Source organism: Cinclus cinclus, chromosome 5, assembly GCF_963662255.1.
Source record: "Cinclus cinclus chromosome 5, bCinCin1.1, whole genome shotgun sequence".
Taxonomy (NCBI): domain Eukaryota; kingdom Metazoa; phylum Chordata; class Aves; order Passeriformes; family Cinclidae; genus Cinclus; species Cinclus cinclus.
In genome coordinates, this window is record NC_085050.1 from 14,903,820 (window position 1) to 14,924,931 (window position 21,112).

General features: G+C 47.1%; 1 protein-coding gene across 1 annotated transcript in view; it reads left to right on the forward strand.

Annotated features, from left to right (window-relative positions):
* The first annotated feature begins 1,542 nt into the window (after positions 1-1,542).
* Positions 1,543-21,112, forward strand: part of CD38 (CD38 molecule) — a 52,224-nt gene continuing 32,654 nt past the window's right edge. The window contains exon 1 of the mRNA XM_062493398.1: positions 1,543-1,781. Coding sequence (XP_062349382.1) covers positions 1,543-1,781 — 239 coding nt within the window. The remainder of the gene's footprint in view (positions 1,782-21,112) is intronic.

The window sequence follows — 21,112 nt, forward strand, 5'->3', positions numbered from 1 at the left end:
CACAGGGGGGAAGAAAAAAAAAAACAAAAATGCTAAATTCAAAAACTTCTCTTGTATTTATATATAGTAAAATAGTTCACAGTTCAGCTGTGAGTACCTTGTGGTGACATTTACAGGATGGTGAAAATAAAGGACAATCAATAGAGTCTGTCAAGGAAAACTCACATGCTCACTTAAAGGAATATGGAGAAGAATTTACTTTAGGAGTTAATTCTTACTGAACTGACTGCTATAGACCTTCCTGCACTTTGTGCACTATCAGCAATGGGGACCACAAGCAGTGTCACAGAGAGAATACCATTTATCTCTTGTGAAGAGGTGATATGGTCATAACTGCGTGGCCACTTTGGGTCTGGCAGCCTGATATGTCACTTTAAAATCGAGGTTTCAATTCTGTGAAGTTCACATGATTTTTGGGAAAATGGAATCAGAAAAAGTTCATATCATGTGTTTAGCATATGTGTAGGCTTTGGCCAGAGCACGGCATTTCTCAGGTCTTTCAGAGCTTCTTAGGCGCTGCTGGGATGTGTCACATCACATTTTTACATTCAATCAGTTAAGGATAGATGCTTGGTAAGCAACTATTTAAAATCTATGAACAATTTATAGTTAACATTCTGGAATTGCATAGCTTCTTTTGCTAAGAGTTTTGTATTTTAGTCTTATTCTGTTTTGACCTTTTGATTAAGGAAGTAGAATTTCCCTCTTAGGAGAGTACGGTAAAGAACTAACTTCCCTCTCGCAGAGAACACTTCCTTAGATGACTGCATACAGCCTCAAACACCCATAATTTACACAATTGTCTTATCATGTGGCAACTAATCCAAGCCTATGGGCAAGGGAGAGAAGTAAAATGACCCACTGTGTGTTGATAAACTATCTTTTTATGACTACTGCAAGGTCGTTTCTGCAAACTTGCCTTCTTGCCTGGGGTAAAGTCAGATTCAACAGCTGTCTTGTACAGAACAATTAATTTATTTACTCACACGTTAGATGGAGCATGTTGCTGCAATTACTTGAACTTGAGGACTTGATTACTTGAGGACTCCGGGAGCTTTACGAGTTATTTCCTGGGGCTCGCTCTTGTGCATTACTGACGATAACTTCCCGAAATTTAACTCGATGAAGTCCCGGCAAAGTGCAGAACGCCAGCAGCATGCAGGCTCTCACCTTCCCGTCCCGAAAAGCCCTGGTCTGGCTATAAAGCCGACGGAACGGACGGAGCCGGCGGGGCGGGGGGTTTTGGGAAGCGGCCCCGCGGTCCGGACCCTGCCCCTCCGGACCCCCGGTGGCCGCGGTCAGCCCGGCGCTCCTCGGTCAGATCGGCGATCCCAGGACAGCCCGGCGCTCCTGGGTCAGCCCATTGCCCCCAGGGCAGCCCGGCGCTTCCCGGGCATCCCAGCCCTTCCCGGGAGAGCGGTGACCCGGGGCGGGCGGGGGTCAGCCCGGCCTCCCGGGCACCGTCCGGGGCGGGGACGGTGCGGGCTGGCCGCAGAAGCCGCTGTACCCTGCGGGGAGCAGCTGCTGCCGCCCAGCAGAGCGATGCCGCTGCAGCAGGGCTCTGCCCGGGTGCGGCAGCGCACGGTCCTGCTGGTGGGCATCGCGGTCCTGCTGGCCGCCCTCGTCCTCGCCGTCGTGCTGGCCTCTCTCCTGACCCACGGAAGGCACGAAACCAGTCCCAAAATGCTGAAGTGGAAGAACAGGGGGACTACTAAGAACTTGCAAGAAGTCATCCTGGGAAGATGCTACAACTACATCGTGGCACAGCACCCGGAGCTGGGGTGAGTAGAGAGAGTTCTGGGTCATGCCTCAAGGAAACTACCTGTAGAGGCAATAAAAGTAACACTGATTCTAGGTCAAAACATAATCATAAATGGATTTTGCAACTTCCCTAATGCCAGCTGAAATAAAAGCTGAATTCTAACAGGTTTGAGTACATGGAGGTGAAGCAATTTGCTGTAAAGCTGATCTGCCAAAGTCTGTAATGTGACGCTGCAGTCCGGTAACTGAGACTGCCCGGAAGGGAGGGAAAGGTGAAGGTTCAACAAAGATTTATAGGACAGACAAAAATGTTAGAATAACTTTCAGAAGTATCTCGGGGTTGTCCAAAACAGATTTTAGCATGTGGTTAAGACTTGTTGATGAGCCTGGAAAGCTTTGCACGGAGAAATAGAGATGGATCACGATACTAGCTCAGCAGTCCCTGGAAACACCTTCCCCCGGAGGTGGTCCTCGCTCAGCTCATCATGGCAGGCGGTGCAACACCCCAGAGAGCCCATCCCTCCTCCTGCAGAAGAGACTCCATGGCCCCACATCTGCGACGGTGTATTAGAGCTGAGAACTGATTTTCTGATCCCTTTCATTGCAGAATAAGGAATGTCCTGGACACCTCAGTAGGTACTGGGGACACCCTAAGGATGGGATCCAGAGTAGCCAGGGTCTCTCAGCAGGGAACCACCCATGCCTTCTGTGGCACCAGCCACCCTGTTTTGTGTCTGCAGTGGCCTCGGCAGAATTTTCCATCACCCTGGGCTGAGTGCTCTTGGCCTGCCCCACACCTTGGCCAGGTGACAGAAAGCAAAACCAGTGAGACTTCAAGTCAGTAATACAATTTTTAATAGGAAAGAGAAAAAAAAGAAGAAAAAAACAAAACACATGCAATAATAAAAATAAAACCACTGACAGAGTCAGAATACAACCTGATACCCTGTCAGTCAGGGTGCTGGTGCAGTTTTCCTCCAAAGGGTCCAACAATGATGTGGATAAAAACCTGGTTCTTCCTCTGGAATCCAGTGGAAAAAGGCTGCTTTTGGCGTTCTAAACCTCAGTTTTTATCTAGGTAGGAAAGGCTTAGCTTGTCCTCCTGGCTGGAGCATCTCCCAATGGGATGATGTAATCTTATCAGTTATACAGTAGGACTCAATGGCCCATTAACAGAAATACTTCCCACAAAGGTGATCACCCTTCTCAGATGGTAATAGAATATATATCTTGTATTGTAAACCAGTACAGCATCCGTCTCTACGCAGACTTTTATCCAGGAAGAAGGAACCAACAGTGCCATCAGCATCTCCACACAAACTGTCACCGAACCAGAACAGCCCAGACCAGTAGCAGTTGCCCCCGTTCAGAAGAAGAAATCAAAGAGCAAATCAGTTCGCATAGTCACTGATGAGGACGTGGCAGGACCTTCGCAGCCAGCAGAAGAGACAGAGCCAGAAATCATCACTCGCTCTCTATCCCTGGGTGAGCTGCGTGACCTGCGGAGGGAATTCACCCGCCAGGCAAATGAGTCCATCCTGACCTGGCTGCTCCGCATCTGGGACGCTGCAGCCAAGGACACCGTTCTGGATGGAAGTGAGGCCAGGCAACTGGGATCTCTGTCCCGGGATGTGGTCATTGACCAGGGGATCGGGAAAACCCAAGAAACCCTCAGCCTCTGGCGGCAACTGCTGACAAGTGTGAAGGACAGATACCTTTGTAAAGAAGATCTCCAGGTGCAGCAAGGAAAATGGAGCACAATGGAACAAGGTATCAGATGCCTGAGGGAATTGGCTGTGCTGGAGATCATTTTCTCAGAAGATGAGAGATTTCCTAAGAGCCCAGACTGTGTCCGGTGCACGTCACGGATGTGGTTGAGATTCGCACAGCTTGGACCAGAGATATACTCCCGTTACCTGGCAACGCTGCAATGGAGGGAAGGTGAGGACATGGTAGGCGTCTTGGCCAATAAACTAAGAATTTATGAGGACACTGTCACTGCCCCATTTCGTACCCATGTCTCAACCGTGGAAACAAGGCTGGTTGAGCAAGTCTGGAGCTTGATTGAAGAGGGCCATCAGAAACTAAAAAAAGAACTTAAGGCAGAAAACTACCAGATCTCACCAGAACCAACAAGAGTCTCTGCCATTAGGAGCCGGAGTTTCCCAGCCAGGGAGAGAGGACACACTCCACGAGGTAACCTCTGGTTTTTCCTTCAGGAGCATGGAGAAGACATGAGGAAGTGGGATAGAAAACCCACCTCCTCCTTAGCAGCCCGGGTACGTCAACTGAAAAGAGGGACACTGAACAAAAGAAGCTCATCTAGAGTCAACGCTGCTCCAGTCTCTCGTGCACAAAACTCCAAACAGTATCAGAACGATGATATGACTGATCCTCTTGAAGGGACCTCAAGAACCTATCTACAGGAAGAGAGCAACGTGTACCACGACCAGGAATAGAGGAGCCCTGCCTCTAGCCAGATAGAGGAGAGGGACAATCGGATCTACTGGACTGTGTGGATCCGATGGCCTGGAACATCCGACCCACAAAAACATAAGGCTTTGGTTGACACCGGCGCCCAATGTACCCTGATGCCATCAAGGTATGTAGGAGAAGAGTCAATCTCTATTTCTGGGGTAACAGGAGGATCCCAGCAGCTGACTGTTGTAGAGGCCAAAGTGAGTTTAACTGGGAAAGGGTGGCAGAAACACCCCATCGTGACTGGCCCAGAGGCCCCATGCATCCTCGGCATTGACTATCTTCGAAATGGGTATTTCAAAGACCCAAAGGGATATCGCTGGGCTTTTGGGATAGCTTCTGTAGAGACAGAAGACATCAGAAAACCGAATACCTTACCTAGTCTCTCAGATGACCCATCTGCTTTGGGACTACTGAGAGTTGAAGAGCAACAGGTACCAATCGCCACAACAACAGTACACCGTCGCCAATACCGTACCAACAGAGACTCTGTGACTCCCATCCATGAGATGATTCGTAAACTGGAAAGCCAAGGGGTGGTCAGCAAAACCCACTCACCCTTCAACAGCCCCATCTGGCCTGTGCACAAGTCTGATGGAGAATGGAGATTGACTGTGGACTATCGTGCATTGAATGAAGTGACTCCACCACTGAGCGCTGCCGTGCCGGACATGCTGGAACTCCAGTACGAGCTGGAGTCCAAGGCAGCAAAGTGGTACACCACCATTGACATTGCCAATGCATTCTTCTCCATTCCTCTGGCAGCAGAGTGCAGGCCTCAGTTTGCTTTCACCTGGAGGGGTGTGCAGTACACCTGGAACCGACTGCCCCAGGGGTGGAAGCACAGTCCCATCATCTGCCATGGACTGATCCAGGCTGCACTGGAAAAGGGTGAGGCTCCCGAACATCTACAGTATATCAATGACATCATTGTATGGGGGAGCACAGCAGGGGAAGTCTTCGAGAAAGGAGAGAAGATTATTCAGATTCTGCTGAAGGCTGGTTTTGCCATTAAGCGAAGTAAGGTCAAGGGACCAGCTCAGGAAATTCAGTTTCTAGGAGTCAAATGGCAAGATGGACATCGTCAGATCCCAACAGAGGTAATTAACAAGATCACCGCTATGTCTCCACCAACCAACAAGAAGGAAACACAAGCTTTCCTAGGTGCCATAGGCTTTTGGAGAATGCACATCCCTGAGTACAGCCAGATTGTGAGCCCTCTCTACCTGGTTACCCGCAAGAAGAATGATTTCCATTGGGGCCCTGAACAACAGCAAGCCTTCACCCACATCAAGCAAGAGATCGCTCATGCTGTAGCCCTTGGTCCAGTCAGGACAGGACCAGAGGTAAAGAACGTGCTCTACTCTGCAGCTGGAAATCATGGTCTATCCTGGAGCCTTTGGCAGAAGGTACCTGGTGAGACTCGGGGTTGACCACTGGGATTCTGGAGCAGAAGCTATAAAGGGTCTGAAAACAACTACACTCCCACAGAGAAAGAAATTTTGGCTGCCTATGAAGGAGTTCAAGCAGCCTCTGAAGTAATTGGCACTGAAACACAGCTGCTTCTGGCACCTCGACTACCGGTACTGGGCTGGATGTTCAAGGGAAAGGTTCCTTCCACACATCATGCCACTGACACCACATGGAGCAAATGGATTGCCCTCCTCACGCAGCGTGCCCGTATTGGAAATCCAAATCGCCCTGGGATTCTGGAAATAATTACAAACTGGCCTGAAGGTGAGACTTTTGGGTTATCTTCTGAAGAAGAGGAGCAAGTGGCACGTGCCGAGGAAGCCCCACCATATAATGAGCTACCGGAGACTGAAAGACGATATGCCCTCATCACTGATGGTTCCTGCCGAGTTGTAGGCACTAACCGAAAATGGAAAGCTGCAGTATGGAGCCCCACACGACAAGTTGCACAAGCTACCGAGGCACAAGGTGGATTGAGTCAGGTCTCAGAGTTAAAAGCCGTCCAGCTGGCTTTAGATATTGCCGAACGGGAGAAGTGGTCAAAGCTCTATCTCTACACTGACTCATGGATGGTAGCTAATGCTCTGTGGGGATGGTTGGATCGCTGGAAAAAGGCCAAGTGGCAGCGCAGAGGGAAACCCATCTGGGCTGCTGAGATTTGGCAGGACATTGCCACCCGAGTAAAGAAGCTAACCGTGAAGGTTCGACATGTAGATGCGCACGTACCTAAGAGTCGAGCTAATGAAGAGCATCACAACAACGAGCAGGTGGACCGAGCTGCCAAGGTAAAAATATCACAGGTGGATCTAGACTGGCAGCACAAGGGAGAATTATTCCTAGCTCGTTGGGCCCATGATGCCTCTGGTCATCAGGGGAGAGATGCAACATACCAATGGGCCCGTGACTGAGGGGTGGACCTTACTATGGGCAGCATCTCACAGGTCATCCAGAGCTATGAGATCTGTGCCACAATCAAACAGGCCAAGTGGGTGAAGCCTCTGTGGTACGGTGGAGGATGGTCAAAGTACAGGTATGGGGAAGCCTGGCAAATTGACTACATCACCCTTCCCCAAACCCACCAAGGCAAGCGCTACGTACTGACCATGGTGGAAGCAACCACAGGATGGTTGGAAACCTACCCTGTGCCTCATGCTACTGCCCGGAACACTATCTTGGGCCTAGAAAAACAAGTCCTTTGGAGGCATGGTACCCCTGAAAGAATTGAGTCAGACAACGGAACCCATTTCAAGAACAGCCTTATCAACACCCGGGCCAGAGAACATGGTATTGAATGGATATATCATATCCCTTACCACTCGCCAGCCGCCGGGAAAGTTGAACGGTGCAATGGACTCCTTAAAACTACCATGAAGGCACTCGGTGGGGGAACCTTCAGAAATTGGGAAATGAACTTGGCAAAAGCCACCTGGATGGTCAACACCCGAGGGTCCATCAATCGAGCCGGTCCTGCCCAGTCTGAACACCTGCACACAGTGGATGGAGACAGAATCCCTGTGATAGACATGAAAGGTATTTTAGGAAAGACTGTTTGGATCAATCCCACCACAGGCAAAGGCAAACCAATCAGTGGGATTATTTTTGCTCAAGGACCTGGTTACACTTCTTAGGTAATGCAGAAAGATGGGGAAACCTGCTGTGTACCGCAAGGAGACCTTATTTTAAGAGAGAACTGTGTGTAGGTGTTGAGGGTTAGTTCTTTTTTTTTTTTTTTCCCTCTGTGGAATTTTCCCCATTGTCATGCTATGATACCTGTTGACTGGGCCCGGGTGACAAGGGGGAGGGGACGGGAGGGAAGAAGCAAGCCCCGCGAGATTCAAACAGCCAGAAGAGGAAGCGGAAGGCTGGGTCTCGGCCCATTTCCCCCGCGGAGTTCGGACGAGAAGGACGATCGCCGCCTGTGTCCCATCCCAGCGTCGGGAAACCACCATCGGACCCTGCCCGGCTGTCTTCTCGCTGTGAACTACCACCATCCAGCACTCTACTGATCACCGGGACCCACACCGTGAGCGGAGAGCTCTCTCTCCATCTCTCTCTCCCCCTGGGACAGCTCTGCCACCACCCCCAGCCCTCCTGCAGCTCTGCGGGAGCCGCCCGCCCCCAGCACCGGGAACTGCAGCTCAGGGAAAAGGTGCCTGCAGCCAAAAAACACTGGGACTGAGTCACTGTTCTGTTTGTGGGTAATTTCATAGCTGTTGTTGTTCTTGTTTGTCTTGTTAAATATACTAGTAAAGAACTGTTATTCCTACCCCCATATCTTTGCCTGAGAGCTCTCTTAATTCCAAAATTATAATAATCGGAAGAATCACATTTTCTTTCAGTCCAAGGGGAAGCTTCTGCTTTCCTTGGCAAACACCTGTCCTTCAAACCAGGACATGGGCACATGGATTCGGAGCTATCACACTCTAACTGTATGTTTTTGGGGCTACTTTAATAATGGTACATACTGTGAGGATATGACACCAGGGAAAATTTTGTCCCAACCCCTTACACAGTTTTTTGGGTCTGCTCCACCAGCTTTTGAGGGGTTCAAATCTCTTCTAAGCAGTAATGATATCATACAGTGGCTGACATTGCTAATAGGCCTTGTAAACCTGTTCTATTTAACATTCCGAGATGAGGGGAGATTGACTTGGATGACAACCCTGATACGTCCCCCAAGGAATAGGGATCCTGCCCCAGAGCCTGGCTCTGCCCCAGAGACTAAGGACTCTGCCCCAGAGCCTGACCCTGCCCCTGCCCCAGAGACTAAGGATTCTCCCCCAGAGACTAAGGATTCTGTCCCAGAGCCTGACTCTGCCCCTGCCCCAGAGACTAAGGATTCTGCCCCAGAGACTAAGGATTCTGCCCCAGAGGTTAAGGATGTTGCCCCTGAGCCTGATTCTGCCCCAGAGCTCACCTCAGAAAGGAACCATCCAGAGTGGGTGGGGTTTCTAGTGAAGGAGATGGGCCAAATGATGAAGGAGTACTTTTCCCCAGCTCTTGAGAAACTCTTCCTCTGCCTTAAAGAGGGAGATCCTGATGGTGCAGCAGTGGAACCCACAAATGTTACATCTCTCCAGGCTCCAGCTGAACTGCAAGGGCACTCACAGCCAGCAGCAGTTGCCCCCGTGGAAACTAGAAAGTCTAAGGTGAAAACAAAGCACCTAGATAATAATGATCAGAAAGCAGGGCCCTCACAACCAGCAGGGGAGCCAGAGGTTGAGATCGTCACAGAGTCCCTGTCATACGAGAGTCTCCGTAATCTGCGTAAAGATGTTGTACGAAGGGGCCGTGAGGCTTTTACAACGTGGTTACTGCGGGTCTGGGACCTTATGGGTACAGGTGTGCAGCTGGATGGTACTGAGGCAAGGAATTTGGGACCCCTGACCCAGGACTCAGGTGTGGATCACATATTCGTAAGGGAACGAGGCCCCCTTTCCCTCTGGGAGCGGCTTTTAATGAGTGTAAGAGAGAGGTTTGTCCATAGAGAGAGAATGCAGGAGCACCACCATAGAATGCGCTGGAAAACCGCTGAGGAGGGGATCCAACAGCTGAGAGAAGTAGCAATACTGGAAGTACTCTTTGGGAGGGGTGGACAACATGACAATGACCCCGACAAGGTCAGGTGCACAGGGCAGATGTTGTGGAATCTGGCACACCTGGGGCCATCTCAATACACCACATTCATTGCAGCCATTAATGCTGACACCAACCACGAGACAGTGGGTTCTGTTGCCGATAAGCTCAGAAATTTTGAGAGTATAATGAATGGCCCAATGCAGGCTCAGGTCTCTGCCGTGAATAGGGAACTCAGAGAGGAGTTCAAGGAGGAGATAAGAGGGGTGAGGGAGGAGATGAGGAAGGTCAATGCAGCACCAGTGCGAGTCACAGATGCCAGAGTTAGAGCCCAACGTCCCCCAGCTAAGGAGAGAGGATACACCCCACGAGCTGACCTGTGGTTCTTTCTGCGTGACCATGGGGAAGACATGAGGAGGTGGGATGGGAAACCCACTTCTGCCCTGGCAGCGCGGGTGCGTCAACTCAGGGAGGGAAACACTAACCAAAGGAGCTCCACTAAAGTGAAGGTAGCCTCAACTTCCCATAACCAAGATGCAGGGTATTACAAAAGGGAGGATGATTTGTCAGATCCCCTTGAGGGAACCTCCAACATGTATGCCCAGGAAGGAAATAATAACCAGTGCTAGAGGGGCCCTGCCTCTAGCCAGGGAGAGGCACGGGAAAACCGGGTCTTTTGGACGGTGTGGATCCGATGGCCTGGCACATCAGAGCCACAAAAACATAGGGCATTAGTTGACACTGGTTCACAGGTCACCCTAATACCATCAGAACATGTGGGGGAGGAGCCTGTTTCTATTGCTGGGTGACAGGGGGATCACAGGAATTGACTTTGCTGGAGGCTGAGGTGAGCCTGACTGGGAAGGAGTGGCAGAAGCATCCAATTGTGACTGGCCCAGAGGCACCGTGTATTCTAGGCATAGACTTCCTGAGGAATGGCTATTACAAAGACCCAAAGGGACTCAGGTGGGCTTTTGGAATAGCTGCTGTAGAGGCAGAAAACATTAAGCAATTGAACACCTTGCTTGGACTGTCAGAGAACCCGTCTGTAGTGGGACTCCTGAAGGTGAAGGAGCAGCAAGTGCCAATTGCCACCTCGACAGTGCACCACCGGCAGTACAGGACAAATCGAGATGCCGTGATCCCCATCCACAAGATGATCCGTGAGCCGGAGGGCCAAGGGGTGGTCAGCAAAACCCACTCACCCTTCAACAGCCCCATCTGGCCTGTGCGCAAGTCTGATGGAGAATGGAGATTGTCTGTGGACTATCTTGCATTGAATGAAGTGACTCCACCGCTGAGCGCTGCCGTGCCGGACATGCTGGAACTCCAGTACGAGCTGGAGTCCAAGGCAGCAAAGTGGTACGCCACCATTGACATTGCCAATGCATTCTTCTCCATTCCTCTGGCAGCAGAGTGCAGGCCTCAGTTTGCTTTCACCTGGAGGGGCGTGCAGTACACCTGGAACCGACTGCCCCAGGGGTGGAAACACAGCCCCACCATCTGCCATGGACTGATCCAGGCTGCACTGGAAAAGGGTGAAGCTCCAGAACATCTGCAATACATTGATGACATCATGGTGTGGGGGAACACGGCAATGGAAGTATTTGAGAAAGGAGAGAAGATCATCCAGATTCTGCTGGGAGCCGGTTTTGCCATCAAGAGGAGCAAAGTCAAAGGTCCTGCCCGAGAGATCCAGTTCCTGGGAGTAAAGTGGCAAGACGGGCGGCGCCAAATCCCCACTGAGGTCATCAATAAGATCACCGCGATGTCTCCACCAACCAACAAGAAGGAAACACAAGCTTTCCTAGGTGCCATAGGCTTTTCGAGAATGCACATTCCTGAGTACAGCCAGATCGTGAGCCCTCTCTACCTGGTCACCCGGAAGAAGAACGAATTCCACTGGGGCCCTGAGCAGCAGCAAGCCTTTGCCCAGATCAAGCAGGAGATTGCTCATGCTGTAGCCCTCGGCCCAGTCAGGACGGGACCAGAGGTGAAGAATGTGCTCTACTCTGCAGCCAGGAACAAGGGCTTGTCCTGGAGCCTTTGGCAGAAGGTACCTGGTGAGACCCGAGGCCGACCTCTGGGATTCTGGAGTCGAAGTTACAGAGGGTCTGAAGCCAACTACACCCCAACAGAGAAGGAGATCTTGGCCGCTTACGAAGGAGTTCAAGCTACCTCAGAGGTGATTGGCACAGAAGCACAGCTCCTCCTGGCACCCCGACTACCAGTGCTGGGGTGGATATTTAAAGGGAAGGTCCCCCCTACCCACCACGCCACGGATGCCACATGGAGCAAGTGGATTGCCCTCATCACACAGCGCGCCTGTATCGGAAACCCAAATCGCCCTGGGATTTTGGAAATAATTACAAACTGGTCAGAAGGTGAAAATTTTGGTCTTGCCGATGAAGAGGAGCAAGAACAAGTGACCCGAGCTGATGAAGCCCCGCCATACAACCAACTGCCAGCAGATGAAACTCGCTACGCTCTTTTCACTGACGGTTCCTGTCGCATCGTGGGGATGAACCAGAAGTGGAAAGCAGCCGTATGGAGCCCCACACGACAGGTTGCACAAGCTACTGAAGGAGAAGGTGGATCAAGTCAACTTGCTGAACTCAAAGCCGTTCAGCTGGCCCTGGACATTGCTGAAAGAGAGAAGTGGCCAAAGCTTTACCTTTACACTGATTCAGGGATGGTAGCCAATGCTCTGTGGGGCAGGCTGGAAAGATGGAAAAAAGCTAACTGGCAACGTAGGGGAAAACCAATCTGGGCTGCTGATGAGTGGAAAGACATTGGCAGTCGGGTAGAGAAGCTACCCGTAAAGGTCCGTCATGTAGATGCCCATGTCCCCAAGAGTCGGGCTAATGAGGAGCACCAACACAATGAGCAAGTAGATCAGGCTGCAAGGATAGAGGTGTCACAGATAGACTTAGACTGGCAACACAAGGGAGAGTTGTTTCTGGCTCGATGGGCCCACGATGCCTCAGGTCACCAAGGCAGAGATGCTACCTATAAGTGGGCACGAGACCGAGGGGTGGATCTCACCATGGACAGTATTTCCCAGGTTATCCATGACTGTGAGACGTGTGCTGCCATCAAGCAAGCCAAGCGAGTGAAGCCCCTCTGGTATGGGGGGCGGTGGTCCAAATATAAGTATGGGGAGGCCTGGCAGATTGACTACATCACACTGCCTCAGACACGCCAAGGCAAGCGCTACGTGCTGACCATGGTGAAAGCCACCACTGGATGGTTGGAGACCTACCCTGTGCCTCATGCCACTGCCCGCAACATCATCCTGGGCCTGGAAAAACAAGTCCTTTGGAGACATGGTACCCCTGAGAGAATTGAGTCAGACAATGGGACTCATTTCAAGAACAGCCTCATAAGCACCTGGGCCAGAGAACACGGCATCGAGTGGGTGTACCACATTCCTTATCACGCACCAGTGGCTGGGAAAGTGGAATGGTGCAATGGGCTGCTTAAAACCACCTTGAAGGCACTGGGTGGGGGGACTTTCAAAAACTGGGAGATTAATCTACCAAAGGCCACATGGTTAGTGAACACCCGAGGTTCCACTAATCGAGCAGGCCCTGCCCAGTCTGAGCCCTTGAGAACACCAGATGGGGACAAGGTTCCAGTGGTGCATATGAGAGGTATGCTAGGAAAAACTGTTTGGGTGAACCCTGCCTCCAGCAAAGACAATCCAATTCGGGGGGAGGTTTTTGCTCAAGGGCCAGGGTGTACCTGGTGGATCATGCAAAGGGATGGAAAGACCAGATGCATACCCCAAGGAGACCTTGTTTTAGGGTGAACTACCTACAATACTGTGCCTGTATCTGTAACTGCATGGATGTCTATAATTTGAAGATTTTTAATTTGATTTGGCATGATGGTAGGGGAAAATTCGGGGTGGATAATGTTGAGGGTTAGTTCTTTCTTTTTTTTTTTTTTTTTTTTTTTTTTTTTTTTTTTTTCCCTCTGTGGAATTTTCCCCATTGTCATGCTAAGATACCTGTTGACTGGGCCCTGGTGACAAGGGGGAGGGGACGGGAGGGAAGAAGCAAGCCCCGCGAGATTCAAACAGCCAGAAGAGGAAGCGGAAGGCTGGGTCTCGGCCCATTTCCCCCGCGGAGTTCGGACGAGAAGGACGATCGCCGCCTGTGTCCCATCCCAGCGTCGGGAAACCACCATCGGACCCTGCCCGGCTGTCTTCTCGCTGTGAACTACCACCATCCAGCACTCTACTGATCACCGGGACCCACACCGTGAGCGGAGAGCTCTCTCTCCATCTCTCTCTCCCCCTGGGACAGCTCTGCCATCACCCCCAGCCCTCCTGCGGCTCTGCGGGACCCGCCCGCCCCCAGCACCGGGAACTGCAGCTCAGGGAAAAGGTGCCTGCAGCCAAAAAACACTGGGACTGAGTTACTGTTCTGTTTGTGGGTAATTTCATAGCTGTTGTTGTTCTTGTTTGTCTTGTTAGATATACTAGTAAAGAACTGTTATTCCTACCCCCATATCTTTGCCTGAGAGCTCTCTTAATTCCAAAATTATAATAATCGGAAGAATCACATTTTCTTTCAGTCCAAGGGGAAGCTTCTGCTTTCCTTGGCAAACACCTGTCCTTCAAACCAGGACAGTAGGCTTTCATTCTGTATTACATGTATATATATATATATATAGAGAGAGAGAGAGAGAGAGAGAGGGTATTGGTTTGGGTATAATGTAGATGGTAATAGAATAAGGGGTGGATTATGTCCTGGTTTACAATACAACATACATATTCTATTACCATCTGAGAAGGGTGATCATCCTTATCTCTGTGGGAAATGTCTTCTGTTGATGGGCCATAACTGAGAAGGGTGATCACTTTTGTGGGAAGTATTTCTGTTAATGGGCCATTGAGTCCTACTGTATAACTGATAAGATTACATCATCCCATTGGGAGATGCTCCAGCCAGGAGGACAAGCTAAGCCTTTCCTACCTAGATAAAAACTGAGGTTTAGAACGCCAAAGGCAGCCTTTTTCCACTGGATTCCAGAGGAAGAACTAGGTTTTTATCCACATCATTGCTGGACCCATTGGAGGAAAACTGCACCAGCACCCTGACTGACAGGGTATCAGGTTGTATTCTGACTCTGTCAGTGGTCTTATTTTTATTATTGCATGTATTTTGTTTTTCTCCTTTTTTTTCTCTTTCCTATTAAAAATTGTATTACTGACTTGAAGTCTCACTGGTTTTGCTTTTCAAACCAGTACACACATGAATATTGTTATTAAATGACTCTATATTTCTCACATACACAAACTTTTTTACATTAGCTTTACAGTGTATAGATATTTAATGGTTCATACTGCAAGATTCCATGGGATTTCAAATAATTTTTCACATTTGGGTTAGTTTACACATAATGCATCACTGTATTAAAATACCTTTGCAGTCTAAATCTCCTTTGCTTTTAATCCTAGATATGAGAGAGAATACTATTCTGTCTGTACTGACCTTCTACATGTTAATCAGAAGTATTTGCTGATGAAATACTTTTTTACTTAGTTTTCCACTGTAACTCTTTGCCGCCATTTAGTTATGTGCAGCCAGTTAGCTGCCTGCTCTTTACCTTCTCTCCTTTTGATAGACTTTATAGAATTGACTCTATGGGACAATGTCTGGTGGCTGTCTAAATTATGGCACCACCCTAGGATTGAAATTATTAAATGTTTTTATGAGCTTGTTGCTGAAAAGGGGAATAATGTTCTCTCCCACTTTCCCCTGCTTCTGTTCTCCTATGATATCTGTAGAGATGTCAGTGAGAAAAAACCCTCACTCAGAGGTGATATAATTCAGCTGTCATTGTCAAGGTATGGTTAAAACTCCAGAGCTGTTTACCACATCAGAGTACCATGAGGAAATATAACTGGTTATCTATAGGGATAGGAGGAATAGATCCTTTTCCCCTCTAGGGTCAAATGAAAGTCTGTCTCAAATGTCCAAGGGAAAACACATGCCAAAGATACATTCTGTCTTCCCCAGAGAAGACTACAAAATAAGGAATTATCAAGGAGCTCACTCACAGATGTACTAAATCTCTGATCTGTTCCCTTGTCTGTGTCCTGCTGACAGAGCCCACCCTTAAAGCAGGGACTCCTCCCAAATTACTGCATTTATACCACATCTCAGCAGCTTTAGTTCTATTAAAAACAAATGAACAAACAAGCATGCAAAGCAAAGCAAAACAAAACAATGTAGTGCAAGTGCACGGTGGGAAACAGTAAAAGTGCATTAAGCCACTGAATATTGTATGTGTGTACACATGTATGTGTATGTATGTACTTTAATTTAGATCACTGTTATAGAAGTGTTTTAGAAATTTAATATTAACATTAAAACTCTACTGCAAATAACCTTTCTGATCAAAGTGTAAGATGCCAGCTAAAATGCATTCCCTCTATATCTGTTGAGGACATGACCCTCACTTGGAAGCTTAAACTATAGAGCAACTATGACCCTCTATCAAAATGCAGTCCAGGTGAGATTTCTGCCCTTCTGGAGGCTCTGATCCACATACAGACCATCTCTAAAAATACCTGCCTTAGCAGCTTGTTTTTTCCCCCAGGGAGGCTGAAATCCAGGCAGCAAAACAATCTGCTTGTGTAGATGAACACTTCACTGGTTACAGCTGCCACCTCTCAGCTCAGCCCTTCCCAGCAAGGTGATAAGGCTCAGTGTCGTCCTGCAGCACCAATTCCCGACTCACATAAAATATTCCAGGAGATATAAACCAAAGCCACAAATACTTCTGCCTTTAAAACCTTCTTATTGCTGCCAAAGATGAAGGATGCTGTGATGAGGAGCTGTCACTTGCTCCAGGTCATTCACTGTACAGGAACATACAAAGCCCTGAGGTGCACCCAGCAGCAATCTCACTTAGTACTTCTTTTTCCAGACCTCCAGGCTCCCCCTCTTTGCCATGCAGAATTTAATTGCTCTGCCTACAGGCAACCTTCCCAGAAGTCATCTTCCTGTGAGGCAGGGTTCTGGATTTCCCTCTCTATGCCCAGTCAGTCCCTCCAATGCTTTGTTTACTGACTTTTGAACTGTTTAATTAGTAGAAAGCAATATTTATCAAATCAAGCTGGCAAAAAATCAAGCATGTCATTTTCATGTTGACAAAAGGTCTGTTACCCTGAGTGTTATCGTGGCAGACACTTCACAGTAATTAAAATAAATGGAAAATGAGAAGCTTGTGCTTATTGAAGACACTGAGATTTATAGGTCTGATTGTTTTCCTTCATCTTTTTCCTTGCTAATTTTCCACCTTTCCATTATCCTAGTGCTAAACCCAGCAGGCAGTAGTGTCTTCAAATCCTCAGCAATGACAGTGTTTTGGCTGACCTCTCTTAATTCGTATCTGTCTGATTTTTAGGACAAGGATACCTGATGGGAGGTTTTAAGTGCTACAATAATAAGAAGGAAGCCGATCCATTGTATGCATGCTTGATCCATCGTATCTCCTTTTTCTAGCTCTGTGCCCTGGAGATGGGTTGCAGCGTCACCTGGTATGAAGAACCCACGCCTTTTGTGCTGACCTCAGCTGCTGCTGCTGAGGAGCTCCTTCTCCCACCTGATGGCAGTGTTCTCCTTGCTTTCAGTTCCCAGCCCAGCCTCATTCCAGAGATGGCCACCCATAGCTGCCCGGGCTGTCCTTGGGAGCATCTCCAAAAAACTGCTCCAAAGCAGTGAAACACGGCAAGGCTGGAAGTAGGGAATAGAAAGCTGAAGAAATAAAACCTCCAGAAGTATTTAGGGCAGAAAATGTAGCAAAGGTTTCTGAGTTCCAGAGGGCTTCCTCTCAACACGGGCATAAACATTACTGGTCCTCGTATAATTTCTGACATAAAGACACAGCTACGCATAAGCTCACATGAGAAAACAGATTGACTGTGGATGTATAAATTTCACTGCTGTGTACAGCCATCACAGTTTACCATAACACAGCAGATAAATTGACACAGGAAAAGACAGGTCTGTTAGATGCAGAAATGTTGCTACATCTTCTAGTTCCTTTGATACACATTCTCCTTCTGAGATACCTGGGCTTTACAGGTGAAGCCCATGCTTTAGATACCCAGAAGAGTGAAAACTGGCTCTATGACTTTAAGGAGCTGTGTTATAACCACAAACATCTTGCTGACTTTTTAAAGAGTCAAATTTCTGAGTGCTTAGGCTCATCCCTGGCTAGTGATGGTAGCAAATGAGAAGGATTTTCTTACACAAATTGCAGAAGTTTGGTCACAGCACAGGTCAAGTACATGGGCTCAGGGGACTGTTCCCAGCTGTAACTTCAGACCTTCACCACAGGGCCACAATTAAAAACTCAGGGTGGCCTGAAGACATTGCATTGTTTTAGAAATAGATTCTGGACCTTGGAAAATCTGATATTAATTGCAGGGGAGAACAAGTCTCCCTAGCAAAGTGTCTCTGCCTGGAAGGGTAATTTAAAAACATGGGCAGAGTTGATTGAGTTTTCCAGAGCCAAGTCTGGAAGTAATTCTTTACTTGTAAATTTAAAATGGGCCCCCTACTTTAAGCATCTCTCTCAGATCCTTGAGTAGAAAAGTAGAGGCAGCACAGCCTGAGGGAACACTGCCTTTGTTAAGATGTTTTCAACATTGAGTGTCAATTCAGTGCTGAACTGAAAGCAAGACAATGTTCATGGTGTAACTGAAATTAGCGGGGATGAAACTTATCCTTGATATTATACCAGTTAAATCAGTTTCAATTGGGAATGTATTTGCTCCATCTTGTCCAGTTAAATAAAAAAAATTGTAAAGCAAAAACAAACAAAAAAACACCACCAAAAAAAAAAATCTATAGTAACAGTGATTTACAAGATAGTTCAATGCTATCCAGTTCCTTCCAGTGTAAGAATATTCTTTCAAGGTCAGCCAGACCAGTATATAGATATGCAAGAAATAATGATGCAGAAGCTGTCCATTTTTCTAATATGCACATTAAAATTTGGCTGCTGGGATAGATGCTAATGGAAATATTCTTGGTCTCAGCATTCACTTGATAGATTAATGTGATATTCATATATAAGGCAAATGGATAGAAATACTCAAATTTATTAGAAAATGCAACTTCTACCCCAGTGTAAAGACAAATGGAGGATATGCTTTGCAGTATATAACATTTGGATTTAATAAGGAAAAGTTGATTTGTATCCCAACCCTTATTGTATGCTATACTGAGTTCAGAGTAGAGTCTCTGGCTCAAAAAGGTCTTAAGGCAAGTTCTTCAGTCCTTGTTTTCCAGAGAAATGTTACAGTTGTCATGTTTGCAGAATATCTAATGAGTTCTGTTTTTATTTTGTGTTTGTCAGCATTGCCCAAAATCTATTCATAAAAATAAAACTTGAAAAATATAGGCACAAATTTTGGGTGTATTTATGCTACATTTCACTGAATTTGGATTCAATATTTCAGAGTCTACAGTAGAATAAAATGCCGTAGATATTTCAGCATAAACAAAGCTAACCTCAAAGGAAGAAGCCCATTATGCTTGAAGTGCTTATATGGTATTTGCAGATAGGATGCAGAATTAGTTTGTGTACAACCCAAAATACACAAACAAAAGCCAGAGAAAGAGAGTGCCCAAGGCCTACAGCAGTGTGGGACATAAGAGTGTTCCCCACAGACTCCAGAACTATCTGAATTAGATAAATTTAATTATCTGGTAGAGTGAGGGTCTCTTTTGTGGCCTTTCTTCTGTAAATCCAGAAGGAACACTAAATCAACACATTCTATGACTTGGGAGAAGCTTTAAGAGAAAAGTTCGTTTCTCTGACATTTATTATTTTTCTTTTTTTTTTTTTTTTTGCAGGGCACATGTTCTTGTTTCAACCTGAAGCTGTTCTTGCTGGAATTTTTAGCGTACCACATGCCAGCAAACTTTTCATATAGTTTCAGAATACCCAGAGCTATGGAAAGTCTCTGTCCTCAACTTTTCTTGGTGTGGGTTAAAAGCTGCACACCAGACAAATTCTTTATGTGTTGGAAAAAGGGCAGGTGAAAATTTATTAACAAAATCTACCTCAACAGTGAGACTGAAAAGAATGGCACATCTTCCTGGAGCTGGGATTTGCAGGTCCTCAAGTCTTCTCACTGCTTATCATATGTAAATCAAAATCACAGTTCCATGTGCCTGATAATATCTTTAGGATGTGAGAAAAAATTGTGCTTCATATCAGAGAAATAGCTTTCCAGTGGCAAATCAATGATTTTTTATTATTATTCATTTGTAAAAAATGCTATGTTGTTAAGTGAGGACAGCAAAAAGAAAAAGTTGTTTAGCTTTTTAATGTAATTTTTTTACATTGATGATCTGTATTTTTTATATCTAGAACAATGCTGAAATTGCCTAGTTTCTGTAAAAGTCCATCTTCATGGCTCACCATTCTTCCCTGTGATACAACTAGCAGTACCACACTGATTAGCAATTGTGGAACAACCTCCTGCACTTGGAGGCTAAGACTTTCCAGGTTTTATGACATTAAAGATGCAATTTGGCTCAGCTCTGCCAGGACTGTGCATGAAGATTCTTCTCTCAGATATTGGTGACATTGACACACGTCATCCAGTGCTGAGTTTGGTGTCTTGAAAGAATAGAACACTGATGCTTTGGATTAGTGACTAAGCAATCTATCTTGGCATGATCATGAATCAATCGGATGGGGTTTTTTGTGCCTCTCATGGCCATGACTTGAATCTAGCAGCAGAAATGCTTTTTATTGTGTCCATCTCCTACCTCTCTGCTTTGGAAATTAAAAAAAGCATGTTTTTTTAATGGTTTCTTGAAGAATATTTTGTCTTCTGAGACCAAGCATAAAACTTTGCCATATGAAAAGATAAATCAGCTGTGACCTGTGGCTGTTAATGCTCTTACATAAAGCAGATTTCAGGAGTAGCTTAAAAAAATAAAGGAAGAAAAGGCCTACCTGGAGGACAAATCATTTGACAAATTAGAAAGTGTGAGCCATATAAATGTTTATGAGATGTGCCTATGCTTTCAGCCAAGCCCCACAAATTGTCTTTAATGATACCACTGACTGTGCAGAGCAAAGGGGACAGCTGCCTATTCTCTAATGCCACCCCTCAATCAGCAGGAGCCATCTCTTTTGGATGATTCAGTGCATCCATGTTGAAATCCTTAGTGGCAGGGAGATGTATTTGCAACTTCCTAACCCCTAAATAAAGTACCAAAGTTTGGAGCATGGTCTCTGTGGGTTATTTATGCTTTGCAGCTCGACAAATGTTCCTCCAGGTGAAAATTTAATACACCCAAGTCCTGCTGAGTAAAACGTGAATTCTTGCTGACACAAGGGTGCAACAGCAAAACAATCACTGTGCTCCCTGTAGCACCCACAGTTTGCCTTCTTATTTCTACAGTGATGTAACTGAAAGTCCATTTAGGCTCTTGAAAGAAAATAATAGTGCTGTTAAGAAATCATTGTTACTCATCTTTTTTTACCAAGAGGTAAATTTGGTTCATATAAATGAGAGGTATGGTCCCTAATGCAGCTGTCATCCCTGTGACAGATGACATGACGTGACAGGACATGACACAACACAACATGAAATTTGGGATGTGCCAGGGCTGCCTCAGCTGGCCACTTATCTGGACACCCTCCAGGCTGATGTGCTCTGTCCCTGCTCCCAGGCTCAGTTTCAGACAGCGTTGTACAGTAGCACCTGATCTGGATCTTGATTATACGTGTGCAAATCAACTGTGCCTCTAGCAGAGTCAATAGATGTAAATCAGTGCAT